Here is a 17,098-nt window from a genome sequence, read left to right as displayed (position 1 = left end):
TCGCACTCAGGGCAAGAGGACAAATAACACTATGCCCGAGAAGAAAGCTCAAGTTCCACATCATAGGTAGCAAGCAAAAGCCACTCATCTCAGCTACAGCAAGTCTTAAAGACTGGACTGGTAACGCTCAATATGTCAAAAAAGAATTTTGCAACTTGGCATACACTAAACAACTGACAGTAGATTAGAACCCAGAGAAGTAGAACAATGTCCTACATAACGTGATGGGCTACAAAGCGAAGCAGAACAGAACAGTGAACAAAAATACATCCCTCCCTGATACGCTCAATGCATCTTATGCTTGTTTCGAACAGAAGGTCAGTGAAATGGTGTCACCTGCCCCGACAGCCTCGGAGGCACCTGTTCCCTCCGTCACTGCTGCAGACATCAGATCGGCCTTTTTGAGAGTGAACACACAGAAAGCGGCTTACCCAGATGGAGTCCCTGGCTATACACCAGGTGGTAGGAGTGTTGGCTGACATCTTTAACCTCTCCTTACTATGATCTGAAGTCCCCCTCTGCCTCAAGAAGACCACCATCATCCCAGTACGAAAGAAAACTCATGCAGCATGCCTCGATGACTACTGCCAGGTGGCTCTGATCTCCATAATTATGAAGTGCTTCGAGTGGTTAGTCATGGCTCATATCAACTCTAGCATCCCAACCTGCCTTGATCCCTTACAATTCAGCTATCATCACAACAGGTCCACTGCAGAGGCCATCTCCCGGGCCTTCCACACATTCCTGGAACATCTGTAAAACAAGCAAAACTACATCAGGCTCCTACTCATTGACTACAGTTCTGCCTTCAACACGATAATTGAAACCTAACTAATCTCAAAATTCCGAGACCTATGTCTCTGCTCCGCCATGTGCAGCTGGATCCTCAATTTCCTGACCCACAGACCGGAATCAGTGAGAATAGGCAACAGCGCTTCCTCTGTGACAATCCTCAATATCAGCACCCCACAAAGGTGTGTACTCAGCCCCTTACTATACACCCTGTACATTCACAGTTGTGTGGCCAAATTTCATCCTAATACCATCTATAAGTTCACCGACGACACGACTGTTGTAGGCTGGATCTCAATCAATGACAAGTCAGAATACAGGAAAGAGATAAAATGCCTGGTGGCATGGTGTAAAGATGACAATCTCTCCCCCAACATTAGCAAAATGAAAGGTAGAAGGAATGCCCTATCTATATTAATGGAGCTGAGGTGGAGATGGTTGAAAATGTTAAATTCCTAGGAGTGATGATCACCAACAATCTGTCCTGTTCCACCCACATTGATGCAACAGTCAAGAAAGCACAACAATGCCTCCACTTGCTCAGGGAACTAAGGAAATTCGGCGCATCTGTAAAGGCTCCTACCGATCTTTATAGATGCACCATAGAAAGCATTCTATTGGACGCATCACAGCTTGGTATGGCAACTGCTCTTCCAGGACCGTAAGAAACTACAGAGAGTTGTGAACACAGCCCAGTCCATCATGCAAGCCAACCTTCCATCCATTGACTCCATCTATACTTCTCACTGTCTTGGAAAAGCAGCCAATATAATTAAAGACCCCTCCCATTCTGATTATAATCTCTTTCAACCTCTTCCTTTGAGTAGATGATACAAAAACTTAAACACACATACCAATGTTAAAGAACAGCTTCTGCTCCGTTGTTATTAGATGGACCTCTCAAATTTCAAATTTAATATTGCCCTCGCTCTTTACACACCTTTTCTGCATCTGTAACATTGTATTCTTTGCTCTGTTCTATTACCTTTATGCACTTTGTATGATGATGTCTTTACTGCACACAAAACAAAACTTTTCACTGTATGTAGGTACATGTGACATTTATAAATTAAATCAAATCAATGTGTTTAAGGTTAGGATGTTATCCTGGAGAATATCATTTCAAACTAGATAGGAGTATAAGACTAATTCAGCAACTGTTGAGGAACTTTCCAGGTGCCTGCAAGGCCAGTATGAAAGACAAGGTAGAACAGCTGGAAGAAGTAGTAACCAAGAAAGTGACAACTCCTACAGATAGTACGAACAGCATAGTAGCAATGGAACAACCTGTAAAGCTAAGAGTGTGCATCGACTCAAAGGATCTAAATAAAGCTCTGAAGAGATCTCTCTCTCTCTCATGCCAACCATTGAAGTTATGCTGATACAACCTGGAAATGCAAAAATCTTCAACTACCCTAGGTTCTAAAATGGTGGACTGAGAGTAGAGTGGATCTCGCAGCTGCTCCTGAGATTGCAGGCTTATTTCTAGATTTACTTTTAGATTTCTTACAGTCATTACATTTCCGTGGTAAAATAAGATTTCTTTCATTCCTTTATAGTCAAGAAAATACTTGATTTTTTTTCCCTCAGTGTGTTAACAGAATTTTTAGAAAAACCTACACATATCTTACTTCTAAATTTCTTACAGCCAGTACATTTCCAGTATAACATTTTTATTTTGATTCATTTTTGGTTCTTATATAGTCAAAAATGCAAAAAAAACCTAAAAAAACTGAGAGATTTTTCTCAAATGGAGTTCTGTCAATGGACCTTTTGAGGAAGCCTACACATGGACAGCTCTGGTGAGATTCTTTTTGTGTCATAAGATTGAAAGTTGGCTGCTGGACCACTTGAGGAGTCATTTTTAATTCTATTGTTCAGCTAAGTGGTTGATTTTATTTAAAATTTATGTTTTTTTTACATTTAGTTTTTGCATGCTTAATATTAATTCTTTGGGTAAGGAAAGGTAGTTTATTTTTATTTATAAAAGGTACTATTGTAAGCTGATGAAGGGTCTAGGCCCGAAACGTCAGCCTTCCTGCTCCTATGATGCTGCTTGGCCTGCTGTGTTCATCCAGCTCTGCATCTTGTTATCTCCACTATTGTAAGCTGCTTGTTTTTAGGCTTAATGTCATTGAGGGCATACAAGAAACAGAGTTAGATGGCTAGTAGATTTTGAGAAGTAATTACACAGCAGGAACAGTCAGACAGATAGGTGACTCAGGAAAAGTAAGAAGGTAGCTCAGAAGTCCCCTGTGGCTATTCCTCTCTCAAACAGTTTTGGGTACTGTTGAAAAGGATAGTGTCTCAGAGAAAAACAGAAGAGGCAGTTTGATCTTGGGCTCTAAGATTGAATCTTATGTTAGACAGGGTTTTACAATATTTAGAAGACTTGTTACAGGAGACTCGCCTGTCAAGGGCACAGACAGGAGATTCTGTGGCAGTGAGCGTGAATCTAGGATGGTATGTTGCTTTCATGGTGCCAGGATTAAGGACGTCTGAAAATGTTTGAAGCATATTATTCAAGGAGAATAAGAAACTGAAAGTTATTGTACACATTGGTAAGAATGAGTTAGTTAAGGAAAAGATTAACGCTTTATAGAGTGAATAAGAGGTTAGGTAGAAGAGTAAAAACCAGAACCTCAGAAGTAGTAATCTCTGGTTTACTTCCGGTGCCAAGCTTGAATGAGGGAAAGAATAAAAGGAAAAAGCAGATAAATCAATGGCCAAGAAGGCAATGTAAATGTTCAGGGATTCGGGTTCTTGGATCTTTGGGATCTCTTCTGGGGCAGAAAAGACCTGTTCAATAGGATGGGTTTCACTTGTACTGGAAAGGGACAAATATCCTAGCGGGAAGATTTGCTAATTCTATTAAGGTAAACTATTAGAGAGGGCAGGTGGAAAGATCGTGAGTAGCAGAGTAAATAGATAGATGAGGATGGTTTTGAATCTGAAAAGAACAAGTTAATTAGAAAAGAGAGACAAGAGCAAGTCAGAGAACGAAGTAACTCTGAAGAATTAAATTGCATTTATTTCAACACAAGGGGTCTTACAGATAAGGCTGATGAACTCAGGCATGTTTGGGAACATGGGATTGGGATGTCATAGCTATTACAGAAACTTGGCTGAGGGATAGGCAGGAGTGGCAGCTCAATGTTCTGGATTTCAGATGCTGTAGGAAGGATAGAAAGAGAGGGGGCAGGTTCACATTTTTGATTAAGGAAAACATTACTACTGTAACTAGAGAAGATATTTCTGAAAAATCATCCACTGAAAATATATGGGTGAAATTAGAAATACAAAAGGAATGATCACCTTGATGGGATGTACCATAAACCCCCACCCCTCTCCCCCATAGTCAGAGGAAAATTGAGGAACAAATACGTAGAGAGATCTCAGATATATGTAAGAATAATAAGGTTGTAATAGTAGATGATTTTAATTTTCCAAATATTGACTGGGAATACAATAGTGTTAAAGGTTTGGATGGTGAAGAATTTATCAAAATGTAAAATGTAAATGTTCCTACTAGAGGAGGAGCAAAGCTTGACCTCTTGGGTAATAAGAAAGGGCAAGTGATTGAAATGATATTAGGCGAACACTTTGGGTCTAATGGTCATAATCCTATTTGTTTTTAAATAGTTATGGAAAAGGATAAGACTTGCAGAAAAATTAAAGTTTTTAATTGGAGTAAGGCAATTTTTAAATGGTATGAGACAGCAACTGTCAAAAATTGACTGGTGTACACTTTGCAGGTAAAGGGATGTCTTTAAAGTGGGATAAATGTGATAACGAGAGTTCACAGTCATTATGTTTCTGTTAGAGTGAAAGTTAAGGCTGGCAGGATTAGAGAACAATAGATAAATAAAGATATTGAGGTTCTACTCAACAACAAAACAAAGTATGATATTAGATATAGACAACTGGGTTCAAATGAGGGCCCAAGACAAACTTTCCATATCCGACAGGGGTTCACCTATCCAGCCTCCAACTTGGTCTACTGTATCCGTTGCTCCCAACGTGGCCTCCTCTAGATTGGTGAGACCAAGTGCAGACTCGGTGACCAATTTGCGGAGCATCTGTGCTCTGTGTGCTATAATCAACACCACCTTCTGGTTGTCAACTCCCCCTCCTACAGTGAAATATCCATGCTGGGCCTTCTCCAGTGCCACAATGACGCCACAGGCAAACTGGAGGAACAACACCTCGGAGCCTACAGCCCGATGGCCTGAACATAGAATTCACCTGTTTCAAAACCTCCTCACTCTGGCCTCATCCTATGTCCAGCCCTCATTCTCACCCATGCCTTCTTGACCTAACACTACCTGTCCATTTTCTTTCCCACCTATCCACCCCAGCCTTCCCACTGACCAATCCCCATTACCCCTACCGGCATCCACCTATCACCATCCCACCTAACTTCCCCCCGCTCTACCCCTCCTCCCTCTATTTCCCAGCTCACTTCCCCCTCCCAAGTCCTGATGAAGGGTCCCAATCCGAAATGTCAAATCGCCTGCTCCTCTGATGCTGCCTGACCTGCTGTGTTTCTCCAACTCCACACTGTATTGACTCTGACTCCAGCATCTTTATTTCTTGCTATGTCCAAGGGCCTTGGGTAGTGTTGTAGAACATGGACACCTAGGAGGTCAGGTACATTATTCTTCGAAGTTTGCATCATATATAAAAAAAATCCAAGACAGAAGCAGAGTAGAACACTTCAGATAGAGCTCATCTGCTCCATCCATTTTTCTTTCACTCTTTTCTCATGTTTTCTTCCCCCCCCCGCCCACTTCTTAGAACATAGAACAGTACAATACAGGCCCTTTGGCCCACGACGTTGTGCCAACCTATCATTCTACTCTAAGATCAAACTACCCTGCATACCCTACATTTTACTATCATCCATATACCTATCCAAGAGTCGCTTAAATGTCCCTAATGTATCTGACTCCACTACCACCGCCGGCAGCGCATTCCACGCACCCACCACTCTCTGTGTAAAGAACCTACCTCTGACATCTTCCCTATACCTTCCTCCAATCACCATAAAATTAAAATTATGCCCCCTTGTAATAGTCATTTCCGCCCTGGGAAAAAGTCTTTGGCTATCCACTCTATCTATGCCTCTCATTATCTTGTACACCTCTATCAAGTCACCTCTCACCCTCCTTCGCTCCAACGAGAAAAGCCCTAGGTCCCTCAAACTTTCCTCATAAATCCTACCCTCCAGTCCAGGCAGCATCCGGGTAAATCTCCTCTGCACTCTCTCTAAAGCTTCTACATCCTTCCGACAATGAGGCGACCAGAACCGACACAATATTCCAAGTGTGGCCTAACCAGGGTTTTATAGCAATCAACAAATGTCACTACGAAGGGAAGAAAAGAAAATCACCTAGTTCAACAATGACACTGTGAACTCAGACCATTGGTAGCCCCATACAATGTAAAGACTGTGTGTGCAATGCATATTACAGACATTGACAAGAATAACAAACTGCTACTTTTTGAGAACTGCAATGTGTTTATTGAGTAATTTGGGGAACTCAAAATGTGCATGATAAATGCATGTGACTTTATTCCTTCTTTCTTGTATGAAAAGGCCGCCGTTTGGGATAGAAATGCAATCTTTACTAACCTGCATCGTGACTTGCCATCATCCTCTGACTTTTACCATGAGGCACTGACAGAGGTTATCTTGCAACGAACCATTTCAGTAAATTCATAGTAAAGACCAGCATGTTGCCTTGAGAGATTAAACACCATATTCCCCATCCGCAAAAAAAAAATCAGTCAGGAGCACAGCCATCAAGAAGCTGTCAGCCCTTGAGCCATTTCGCCATGGGGACAGTGTCAATATACAGTCATACGGCTATACAGCATGGAAACAGACCCAGGGGTCTAACTCATGCTGACCAGGTATCCTAAATTAATCTAATCCCATTTGACAGCATTTGGCCTATATCCCTCTAAACCCTTCCTGTTCATATATCCATCCAGATGCCTTTTAAATGTTGTAATTGTACCAGCCTCCATCACTTCCTCTGGCAACTCATTCCTTATATGCACCACCCTCTGCATGAAAAAGTTGGCCTTTAGGACACTTTTAAATCTTCTCCCTCCCACCTTAAACCTATTCGCTCTATTTTTGGACTCCCCCACCCTGGGAACCTTAGCTATTCACCCTATCCATGCCCCTCATAATTTTATAAACCTCTAAGGTCACCCTCAGCCTCCAATGCTCCAGGAAAATAGCCCCAGCCTATTAATCCCTATAGCTCAAACCCTCCAACCCTAGCGACATGCTTGTAACTATTTTCTTCACCCTTTCAAGTTTCACAGCATCCGTCCTATAGCAGGGAGACCAGAATTGAACGCAGTTTTCCAAAAGTGGCCAAACCAATGTCCTGTACAGCCGCAACATGACCTCCCAACTCCTATACTAGTTGCACTGACCAATTAAGGCAAGCATACCATCCGCCTTCTTCTCTATCCAGTCTACCTGCGACTCCACTTTCAAGGAACAATGAACCTGTACTCCAAGATCTCTTTGTTCAGCAACAATACCCAGGATGGTTCAAAGTGAGACTTTCACCTGCATCTGAGCATCTGTAAGTGCTGCCAGCCAATCAGATTGGTTTGTAGCTCTGTGGGTTCAGAAGAATCTGGTTGAGCAATGGTCCCTGATAGGACTATAGGCATTGCCTGCAAAATAGATTATGAAGCTGGACTTCAAGGTATGTTTAGGATATCAGTTAGGCTTTGCAGGTAGATCTTGGAAATGGGGCGATGAGCTTGGGACACCACATTTTGAAGGCTGGAGATGGGATTAAAGGATAGGTTGTGACCTAAGCAATGGGTAGTAGGGATCGTGAAAAGACATCACTCCACCTTACACAAGATCAGCTCACATAATAAAAGCTGCTGAGCTACCTACAGGGCATAGGCCTCCTCTTGCTGTGAGTAAAATACCAGTGAAGACAAAATGAGATACTTATTTGGCCATTTTTGTTTCTTATTTGTTTAGGTGGTGTGGGCTTCACAGGCTGGACCAGCAATTATTGTCCACCCCTACTTGCCCTTGAGAAGGTGGTGGTGAGCTGCCTTCTTGAACCACTACAGTCTAGTGCTGAAGGGTGACCCACAATATTGTTAGGAACAGCGTTCCAGGATCAAAATCCTGAGACAATGAAGGAATAGTACTAAAGCAGGATGGTGAGTGGCTTGGAGGGGAACTTATGTTCCATGTATATGCAGCCTTTGTCCTTCTAGACAGTCATGGTCATGAAGATTTGGAAGATGCTGTTTAAAGGAGCCTCGGTGAATAATTGCAGTGCATCTTGTAGATACACACACTGGTGCCACAGTGTTGGTGATGTGGTGCTAATTAAGTGGGCTTGTTTATTCTGGATGGTATCAAGCTTCAAGTACTGTTGAAGCTGCACTCATTCAGCCAAGTGGTAAGTTTTCCATTACACTCCTGACTTGTACCTTGTAGTAGGTGGACAGGCTTTGAGTCGTCAGGTGAGTCACTCATTGCAGGATTCCTAACCTCTGACCTTCTGTTGAAGTCAGTCTTCATATGATTGATCCAGTTCAGTTTCTGGTCAGTGAAACCCAGGATGTTGATAGTGAGGGAATTCAGTGATGGTGATAATGTCATTGAATATCAGGGTCATTAATGGCCCGAACTACAATACTTTGGGTGTGGAGGCAGGTGGCGGTGCTGAGTCTCCCACCTTGAAAGACAGGTTGGAAACAAGCATGGAGGAGTTAGGAAGCTGATGCATTGCATTCTATAAGCAACTGCCACTCGACATCACCACACTCCATATCAAATAATTACTGAGGTTATCATTATTTGCTGATACCCGACGGCACAATTTTGGGATTACTAACTCACTAAGCAGAGTTAAAGACCTTTGCCAATTTAGTTTATGAAAGCCGTCCATAATTCTGTAAGGAGGTGTCAGCAATAAATCAAATGCAAGTGTCTTTTTCATATTGCTTCAAATGGACATAATCTTTAATAAAAGCATTTATATTTTGTAAACACCAGCTGCAGTAGTGCAACTGAATTGCTGCCTCACAAAAATGACAATTATGGCAAACCGTTGTGCTGGCATAAAGACATTTCTCTTATTCATCATTAAGCATCTGTTTGTTGATCGCTAGGAGTAATTATCAGAGTACACTCTAATTTGTGTCTGATCGTTGCTCCAAATTAACAAGAATTAAGGACGGGAAGAATCACAGCTGTCATCTGAATTATAGAGTGCTATGGGGCTTTAGATTCAGAACCCATCCAACTTTTAATTAACAATTTATCAAAATTCCTTCTGCTGATACTGGAGAGATGGGGTCTGTGTTTTCCCCATATTTATAGGGAAGCGGACTCTTTAAATATGTTTCTCAACCTTTAATCTTGATTTTTCACTAGAAATGAAATTGATGCTCATCCCTGTGTCATCTTAACTCCAGTTCATGTACATAGCTTATATAAAGGAATCAAAGTGTGATGTTAATGTCTCCAATCCAACACTCAGTCAATCTCAATTTATGTTTATGCTGGTAGTGTTCTGCACACTATTGGAAACCATTTGCTGACTTCTTTAGCTCTTTGACACTTAATTTAATGCAACAAAACACAATGAAAAAGTGTAAGTTTATGCACATCTTCTTTTGGAATAAATGTAGCAGATACTGCTACGTCAGAATGAGGTCTGAGAACTATACCAGACGATCCTTTTTGAGCACTAATATACCAAAAAATAATGAGACTCTATGGAGAAGAAAGTAAATTTCAGAGATTTTTTGATGTGTATGTATGGAAATTTTATGCTCATAAGTTTAAGGGATATTTGTGCTTTGAAACAAAACCAAGTGTCCAGTATCTCACAAAAGTTATTTCCTGATAAGTGACACAATTCATTTGATTACAACTGAAGATCCCTGTACACTGTCCTATAAAGTTCTCAAGATTGGATTTGGGGCAAAACTCCTTTCACTGAATAACCTAGGATCACATCAGACATAACACATTGATGAGTCAATGTGGAATAAACTAACATCAATGACAGGACCAACTATAAAACGTAGAAACACTACCTTTCTGATGTTCCAATCACGTATTTCAACTCAACATGCGATTCTACAGCTACTTCCTATTCCCCACATTAGCAATCAATTACATATGCAGCACAAGATTTACAATTAGCATCACTTAGTAAAAGATAGATCAAGTATGTCTGTATTTATTGAAAATTTGTAGGGAAGATTACATACATCAGTGTGGACTGTACTTTAACCTAAAACCAGATATGTATTTGCAGAATTGTACAGTTCAGAAAGAGACTATTGATTATATCATAACAAAGTTTGCTTCAGGGAAAAGTGATTCAACTCATGCACCATGTCCTTTCAATATTTATTTTCAGATACTTATTCCCATTTTTAAAAGCCATTGTGGATTCTGTTTCTACCACTGTTTCTGATCAGGTATTCCATGTCCTAAAATCCCCCTACATATTTACTATTAGGACTTGTCCTTGATACAATTGTAAAGTTTGTAGAGTTTTACCTCTCAACCTGCTGACCGGTGGCAATATTTTCTCGTTTACCTCATCAAATTCCATCAGAATTTCAAAATCTCTAAAATTTACTTTCTTCTCCATAGAGTCTCATTATTTTTTGGTATAGTATTGCTCAAAAAGGATCATCTGGTATAGTTCTCAGACCTCATTCTGACATAGCAGTATCTGCTACATTTACTCCAAAAGAAGAAAGTAAGCCGAGAAGGTGCTGCTATTTTCACTGGGCTCTCTTTCAACTATCTAACCATTAGATGTAGGAGAAGAAGCAGGCCATTTAGCCTGTCAAATCTGCACCATCATTCCTGATAATTCTCAACTCACTTTCCTCCATTTTCCCTATTCTGTTACTGATTAAAATCTGCTGTTTCAGCCTTGAATACAATTATCTTATATAACCTATCTCTGCTATCCTCTGAGGTATAGAATTTCACAAATTCACTACCCTCAGAGAAAAATTCCTCCTCATCTGTCTTCGGTGGACAGCTTCTATTCTGAGACTATGTCCTCTGATCTTAGACCCTCCCACAAGGGGAAACAACCTTTTCACATCTATTCTGTCAAGTCCTCTAAGAATTTTATATGTTTCAACAAGTTTGTCTCTTATTCTTCTAAACTCCAATGAGTACAAGATCAAACTACTCAACGTAAGACAGTTCCTCCATATCTGGGATCAATCTAGTGAACTTTCTCTGGACTGTTACCAGTGAGCTTCTTGTTTCAGCTTGCCTTTTCCAATGCCTTCCAGCAGTCACAGTCATCAGTGACCATATTCCAGTTGTTAATTTCAATGTCTGTTACTTCCACATCTTCATTGTGCAATGATCCCAGCTGATGATAATACTGGAGATTCCAGAGTGAAACCTGGATTGATAGACCGTAAATAAATTGCAAAAACAAGAATTATGATGGTCAGTTACTGAATATTTTCATAAAAGGCTGCCAATGTATCTTTAACAAAGGAACAGAAAAGTTAATTGCATAAAAGAGAACAAACAACTGTTACATTATACAAGAATTATTTGAAACACAGTCTTATTATAAATACTAGAAAGATTCAACATTTTCAATCTATCTCAACAATAACCTTACAGAAATTGATGCCTCAGTGAAGAGTCATCCTGTTTCCACTTGAAAGCTCTGTGTTAAATTGGCCTGGGTGTAAATGGTTTATTTTCAGAAAGTTTCTGCATTTACTCATTGCATTTTCTTTCATTATGTCCATTTCTGACTTGTGCTGCAACATCATTCACTTATAAAACATGGGTTCCTTAAATTCATGCCTTCTGTGGCTTTCTGCTTTTGATTTCTTCAGGAACTTAGGACTTTTTTTCTCCCCCCCCCCCATCCTTGACTGCTTTGAGACAGTTCTGCAGGAACAGCACTGTGCTGTTAAGGATCTCTTCTCATTGACTAAATGCTATGTACACAAACACACACATACACATAGAGCTTGGGATGTTTCTGACGTTCTGTAATATTCGTCTGTGTTGCTAGACAGCTGCAGTTTGTTTTTTTTCCTCACAAATACACTGAACTGTTCATCTCAACGGTTTAACCACCTCATTAAAATGCATGTAAAATAAACAAATTTCCAGATACCCTGGTAGCACTCAGAAACTAGAATAATGTCCTCAAATTTCACAGAGTCAGACTCCAGAAAGAGACTCTTCGGTCCAACTTGTCCATACTGGCCAGTTTTCCCAAAGTGAACTAGTCCCACTTGTCTGCGTTTTGTCCACATCCTTCTAAACCTTTCCTACTCATGTCCAAATTCTTTTAAATGTTGTAAATGTATCTGCCTCTACGACTTCCTCTGGCAGTTCACTCCACACATACAAACCACCCTGTGTGAAAAAGTTGCCCCTCAGGACCCTTTTAAATCTTTTTTGTCCCAACTTAAAATTACGCCCCCTAGTTTTGAATACCTGTAGCCTAGGGAAATGACATTTGCTATTCACCTTATCTAAGCCCCTCATGATTTTATAAACTTCAAAGGTCATCCCTCAACCACCTATGCTCCAGGTGGAAAAAAAAAGTCCCAGCCTATCCAGCCTCTCCTTATAACTATGGATATTCTATAGTTCTGACTTACTTTGCTGGATAGTTAGCCAGGAAAGGTTGGAAATGCAAACCTGTTCTAACCTCTGGTTTAAAAAAAATAAAACTGACATTCCCCATCACAATCCACAAACACCTACTTAATTCCCTTCCCCTCACCCCCTAAAACAGATACCTAATACCTGGCTAACCCTCATCTGACCCTCCTCTAAATCTGACTCTCCTACCTTCCATCCACCCTGGACTAGACAACTACAACCAACACCCCAAACCCCTGACTTTGCTACACAATCTCCTCAATCCCCATAACCCCATTCAACACTATGATAGCCCCCAAACTTCTGATCTGTCCTTAGCCCTCACCACATAGGCAACACCTACGCCCAAACCTACATGGTATCATTCACCCCTCTGCTTACCTCACACACTTACCTACTCTCAATAATGGTCGAAGTGGTTACAGGCACTTTAAACTGTGAAATATGGTATCTGCTCTGTAAAACAAGGTATTGATTCAGTACCAATTTAGCCTATCATCGCCTATATGGATTCTTGGACTCAACTGCACTGCTTTGACTAGGATGGCTCTTGGCCTGGAAGTTCATGTGAAAAATTCCTCCAGAGCTAAGTTGGTGACTTTGCATCTGAATCAGAAACAGGGACTCTATGCAGATTGGAAATTTTGGGCCAACAATTTGAGACAAAACTAACAGTGTCTAGGATGAATGCAAGTTAATTACGGTGAACCAGCCTGGATTGCTGAAGGGCAAGTCATGTTTGACTATCTCAGTTCTTTAATGAGGTAACAGGGAGGATTCAGAACATCAATGCAATTGATGCTATGTACATAGACTTTGCTAAAATGGTGTTTAACAGATTTGCCTTAAGTTTAGTTCATGGAATAAACAAATGACATTAGCCACATACATTGCTAAGTGACAGAGAACAATTGAACCACTGTTCTATTTCTTGATCGGAAGGAAGGTTTATTGTGAAGTTCCTCAGTGGTCAGTTGCAGGCTCTTTGTTCTTCCTGACGTATATCAAACAGCTAGGCCTTGGTGTACAGTTGCAAAATTTTCAGAAGATACAGAAGTATTGTGTTTTGTGAGGAGAATAGCATAAACCAGAGACAGATTAATGGCAGATGAAATTTAATTCAGAGAAGTTGTGTAATTCATTTGGTAAAAAGAACATAGGGAAACAATATGAAGGGTACTACTGTAGAGCTACTAAGAGCTGAAGGACCTGGTGTTCAGGTTCATACATCACTGAAGGTTGTAGCTCATGGCTAATAAAGTGAGATAGGGTAAAAGGAAGAAATTTATGATAAAAATTGTATAAAACACTGGCTCAGCTTCAACTAGTACTGTGCCAAAATCTGAGCAGCACACTTTGGGAACTTTGCAAGTTTGAATGTGTGAAGGATTAATATGGAAATACAATAAAACATGAAGCAATAAATTGTTCTTGTACTTTAAACACGAGTTTCTAAATAATAATAAATCATGAACATTCAAACATACAGATGATCTTGTAACTGAGGTATGGACATCCAGAAGAACATGTCCCAACAGCAGGTTCACAATACAGGTCTTGAGCTATACAACCATCATCCATCTGGTGCATGTGGCCAAACAAATACACAGCAGAGGAGTATACTGGAGGGAAACCAGGAGAGAGAAAAGGGGACATGAGATATCTTTGAGAAATAGGGTGAAGGAGAATCCAAAGAGGTTCTACAATTACAAAAAGGGAAAAAGAGTAAGTACGGAGAGAATAGGACCCCTTAAAGAACGGTAAAACCGTTTATGCATGAAACCACAAGAGATGGATGACATGCTAAACGAGTATTTCACGTCAGTATTTACTGTGGAGAAAGACATGGAAGCTGGAGAACTTGGGAAAATAAATAGTGATACTTTGAAAAGTGTCAATATTACAGAAGAGGTAGTGCTGGGTGTCCTAAAAAACATAAAGGTGGATAAATCCCCAGGATCTGATCAGGTGTATCCCAGAACTTTGTGAGAAGCTAGGGAAGAGATTGCTGGGCCTCTTGCTGAGATAGCTGTTCATCGATAGCCACAGGTGAGCTGCTGGAACACTGGAGGTTGGCAAATATGGTGCCATTATTTAAGAAAGGTGCTTAGGAATAGCCAGGGAACTACAGACTGCTGAGCTTGATATCAATGATGGGTAAGTTGTTTGAGGGAATTCTGAGGAAAAGGATTTACATTCATTTGGAAAGGCAAGAACTGATTAGGGATAGTCAACATGGCTTTGTGCGTGGGAAATCGTGTCTCACTAAACTTAAGTTTTCTGAAGAAGTGATCAATAATATAGTTGAAGGCAGAGCAGTAGACGTCGTCTATATGGATTTCAGCAAAGTATTCGACAAGGTTCCACATGGTAGACTGGTTAGCAAGGTTAGATCACATGGAATCCATCCAACTGGATACAAAATTGGCTTGAAGGTGGTCAAGATTGGTGGTGGAGGGTCGTTTTCCAGACTGCAGATCTGTGACTAGTGGCGTGCCACAAGGACTGGTGCTGGCTCCACTGTTTTTCATCATTTATATGAATGATGTGGATGTGAATATAGCAGGAATGGTTACTAAGTTTGCAGATGACACCACAATAGGTGATTTAATGGGCAGTGAAGAAGATTATTTCAGAGTACAATGGGACCTCGATCAGATGGGCCAATGGGCTGAGGAGTGGCAGATGAAGTATCATTTAGATAAATGTGTGGTGTTGCATTTTGCTAAGGCAAATCAGTGCAGGACTTGTACAGTTAATAGTAGGGCCCTGAGGACTGTTGCTGAACAAAGAGACCTTGGAGTGCAGGTTCACAGTTCCTTGAAAGTGGAGTCTCAGGTAGACAGGCTGGTGAAGATATCTGGCATGCTTGCCTGCATAGGCCAGTACATTGAGCACAGGAATTGGGATATTATGTTGCAGCTTCTACAGGACATTGGGCAGGCCACCTTTAGAATACCACATTCAGCTCTGGTCTTCCTGCTATTGGAAAGATGTTGTTAAACTTGAAAGGGTTCAGAAAAGATTTACAAGGATGTTGCTGGGATTGGAGTGTTTGAGCTATAGGGACAGGCTGAATGGGCTCGGGCTTTTTTCCTCCCCCGAGCATTGGAGGCTGACGGGTGACCTTATATAGAGGTTTATAAAATCACGAGGGGCATGGATAGGGTGAATAGCCAAGGTCTTTTTCCCAGGGTAGGGGAGGGCAAAACTAGAAGGCACAGGTTTAAGATGAGAGGAGCTAGATTTAAAAAGGGACAAGAGGGGTAACTTTTTCCACACAGAGGATGGTGCATATATGGAACCAACTGCCAGAGAAAGGGGAGGGCACACCTACAATTACAACATTTTAAAGGCCTCTGGATGGGTGCGTGAATAGGAAGGGTTTACATGAATAGGAAGGCATGCAGGCCAAACGCAGACAAATGGGACCAGATCAGTTTATAATATCTGGTCACCATGAACGATTTGGACTGAAGGTCTGTTTCTATGACTCTATGTTGTTGGCTTATCAATGAGTACCAAGTATACTCAAGTAAAATTCTATCTCAGGTAAAAGTCGACCCCTATTTTGGCTAAAAATCTTGAATTTTCCATATATCTTATGTAAAAGTCAACCCTAGTTCTTCACAGATAATTTGGATTTTATGTAAAGTGCTGGATGGTGTTCGTTCTCATCTGTCAAAGAACCTTCCTGAAGTGTACCTTTACTCTGATGATGGAGATGAAAATTGGATTCAGTGTTTTAATTTTCAAACAGTAATATGTTAATGACCTGCAGGTGGTGATAAAGTGCTGCCATCCAGTCTTCCAGGTTTGGTGGGATTTTGTTTTCAACTCCAGGATACTGTAGTATTTTAACAGCAGATTTGTTTTCATTAGATTTCATTCCATTGTCAGAGTTTCAAAAGATCGAACCCGGTAAATGTGAGAGATCGGATCTACAGACTTACTGTTTCACTGGGAGTGACAGAGAGCTTTTGGACATGGGGGCAAACAGAAAAGATTCAATGTTACTTTGTGAAAGAATAATCAGGTTTTAATTTACAGGCAGAATAATTGAACTGTTTGTTCTTATCTGCTGCCAATAAGCAAACACTCTCATGAGCTGTGATGCTATGAGCGATTATGCCTGTCACAGCCCTGTGCATTTTTCAAGGTGCTGGATCACATAAGTATTGGTAATTACTGTAATTTGTTGTTTTTTTTTTCTTTATTCATTTAGGAGATCAATTGGGCTTCTGCTAATGACATGGTATTTTGGACTGTAGCATGAATTTCAGCCCCTCAAAAATAGTATCCATGTAATAGTCAATCCTATAAATTTAACCTTAAAAAAGTCTAAAAAATTCAACTTCTACTCGAGTATATACAGTATATGCTGATGGAACTAAAACATCCAGGAAGTTCCCGAGTTGCTGATCTTTCTTTTGGTAACAGACGCTAAGGATACATTGGAGACAGCAAAAGTGGAAACTGCTCAGCCTTTAATCCTGCCTAGCCTGTATTGTCCTGGTGTGACTGTTGTAGATGAAAGCACTAAAGATGCAGAATTAGTAGACTTTCAATTTTGTTTTCTCAGTCAGCCTGCACTACACACTCTTAATCGGCTTAGGCATT

The 17,098-nt window shown here is 40.6% G+C and overlaps 1 protein-coding gene across 1 annotated transcript in view; it reads left to right on the top strand.

Annotated features, from left to right (window-relative positions):
* The first annotated feature begins 224 nt into the window (after positions 1-224).
* Positions 225-17,098, top strand: part of LOC109915135 (oxidative stress responsive kinase 1) — a 173,310-nt gene continuing 156,436 nt past the window's right edge. The window contains exon 1 of the mRNA XM_048596170.1: positions 225-462. Coding sequence (XP_048452127.1) covers positions 225-462 — 238 coding nt within the window. The remainder of the gene's footprint in view (positions 463-17,098) is intronic.

Source organism: Rhincodon typus, chromosome 4, assembly GCF_021869965.1.
Source record: "Rhincodon typus isolate 14 chromosome 4, sRhiTyp1.1, whole genome shotgun sequence".
Taxonomy (NCBI): domain Eukaryota; kingdom Metazoa; phylum Chordata; class Chondrichthyes; order Orectolobiformes; family Rhincodontidae; genus Rhincodon; species Rhincodon typus.
This window is presented reverse-complemented; position numbering and strand designations above follow the sequence as displayed.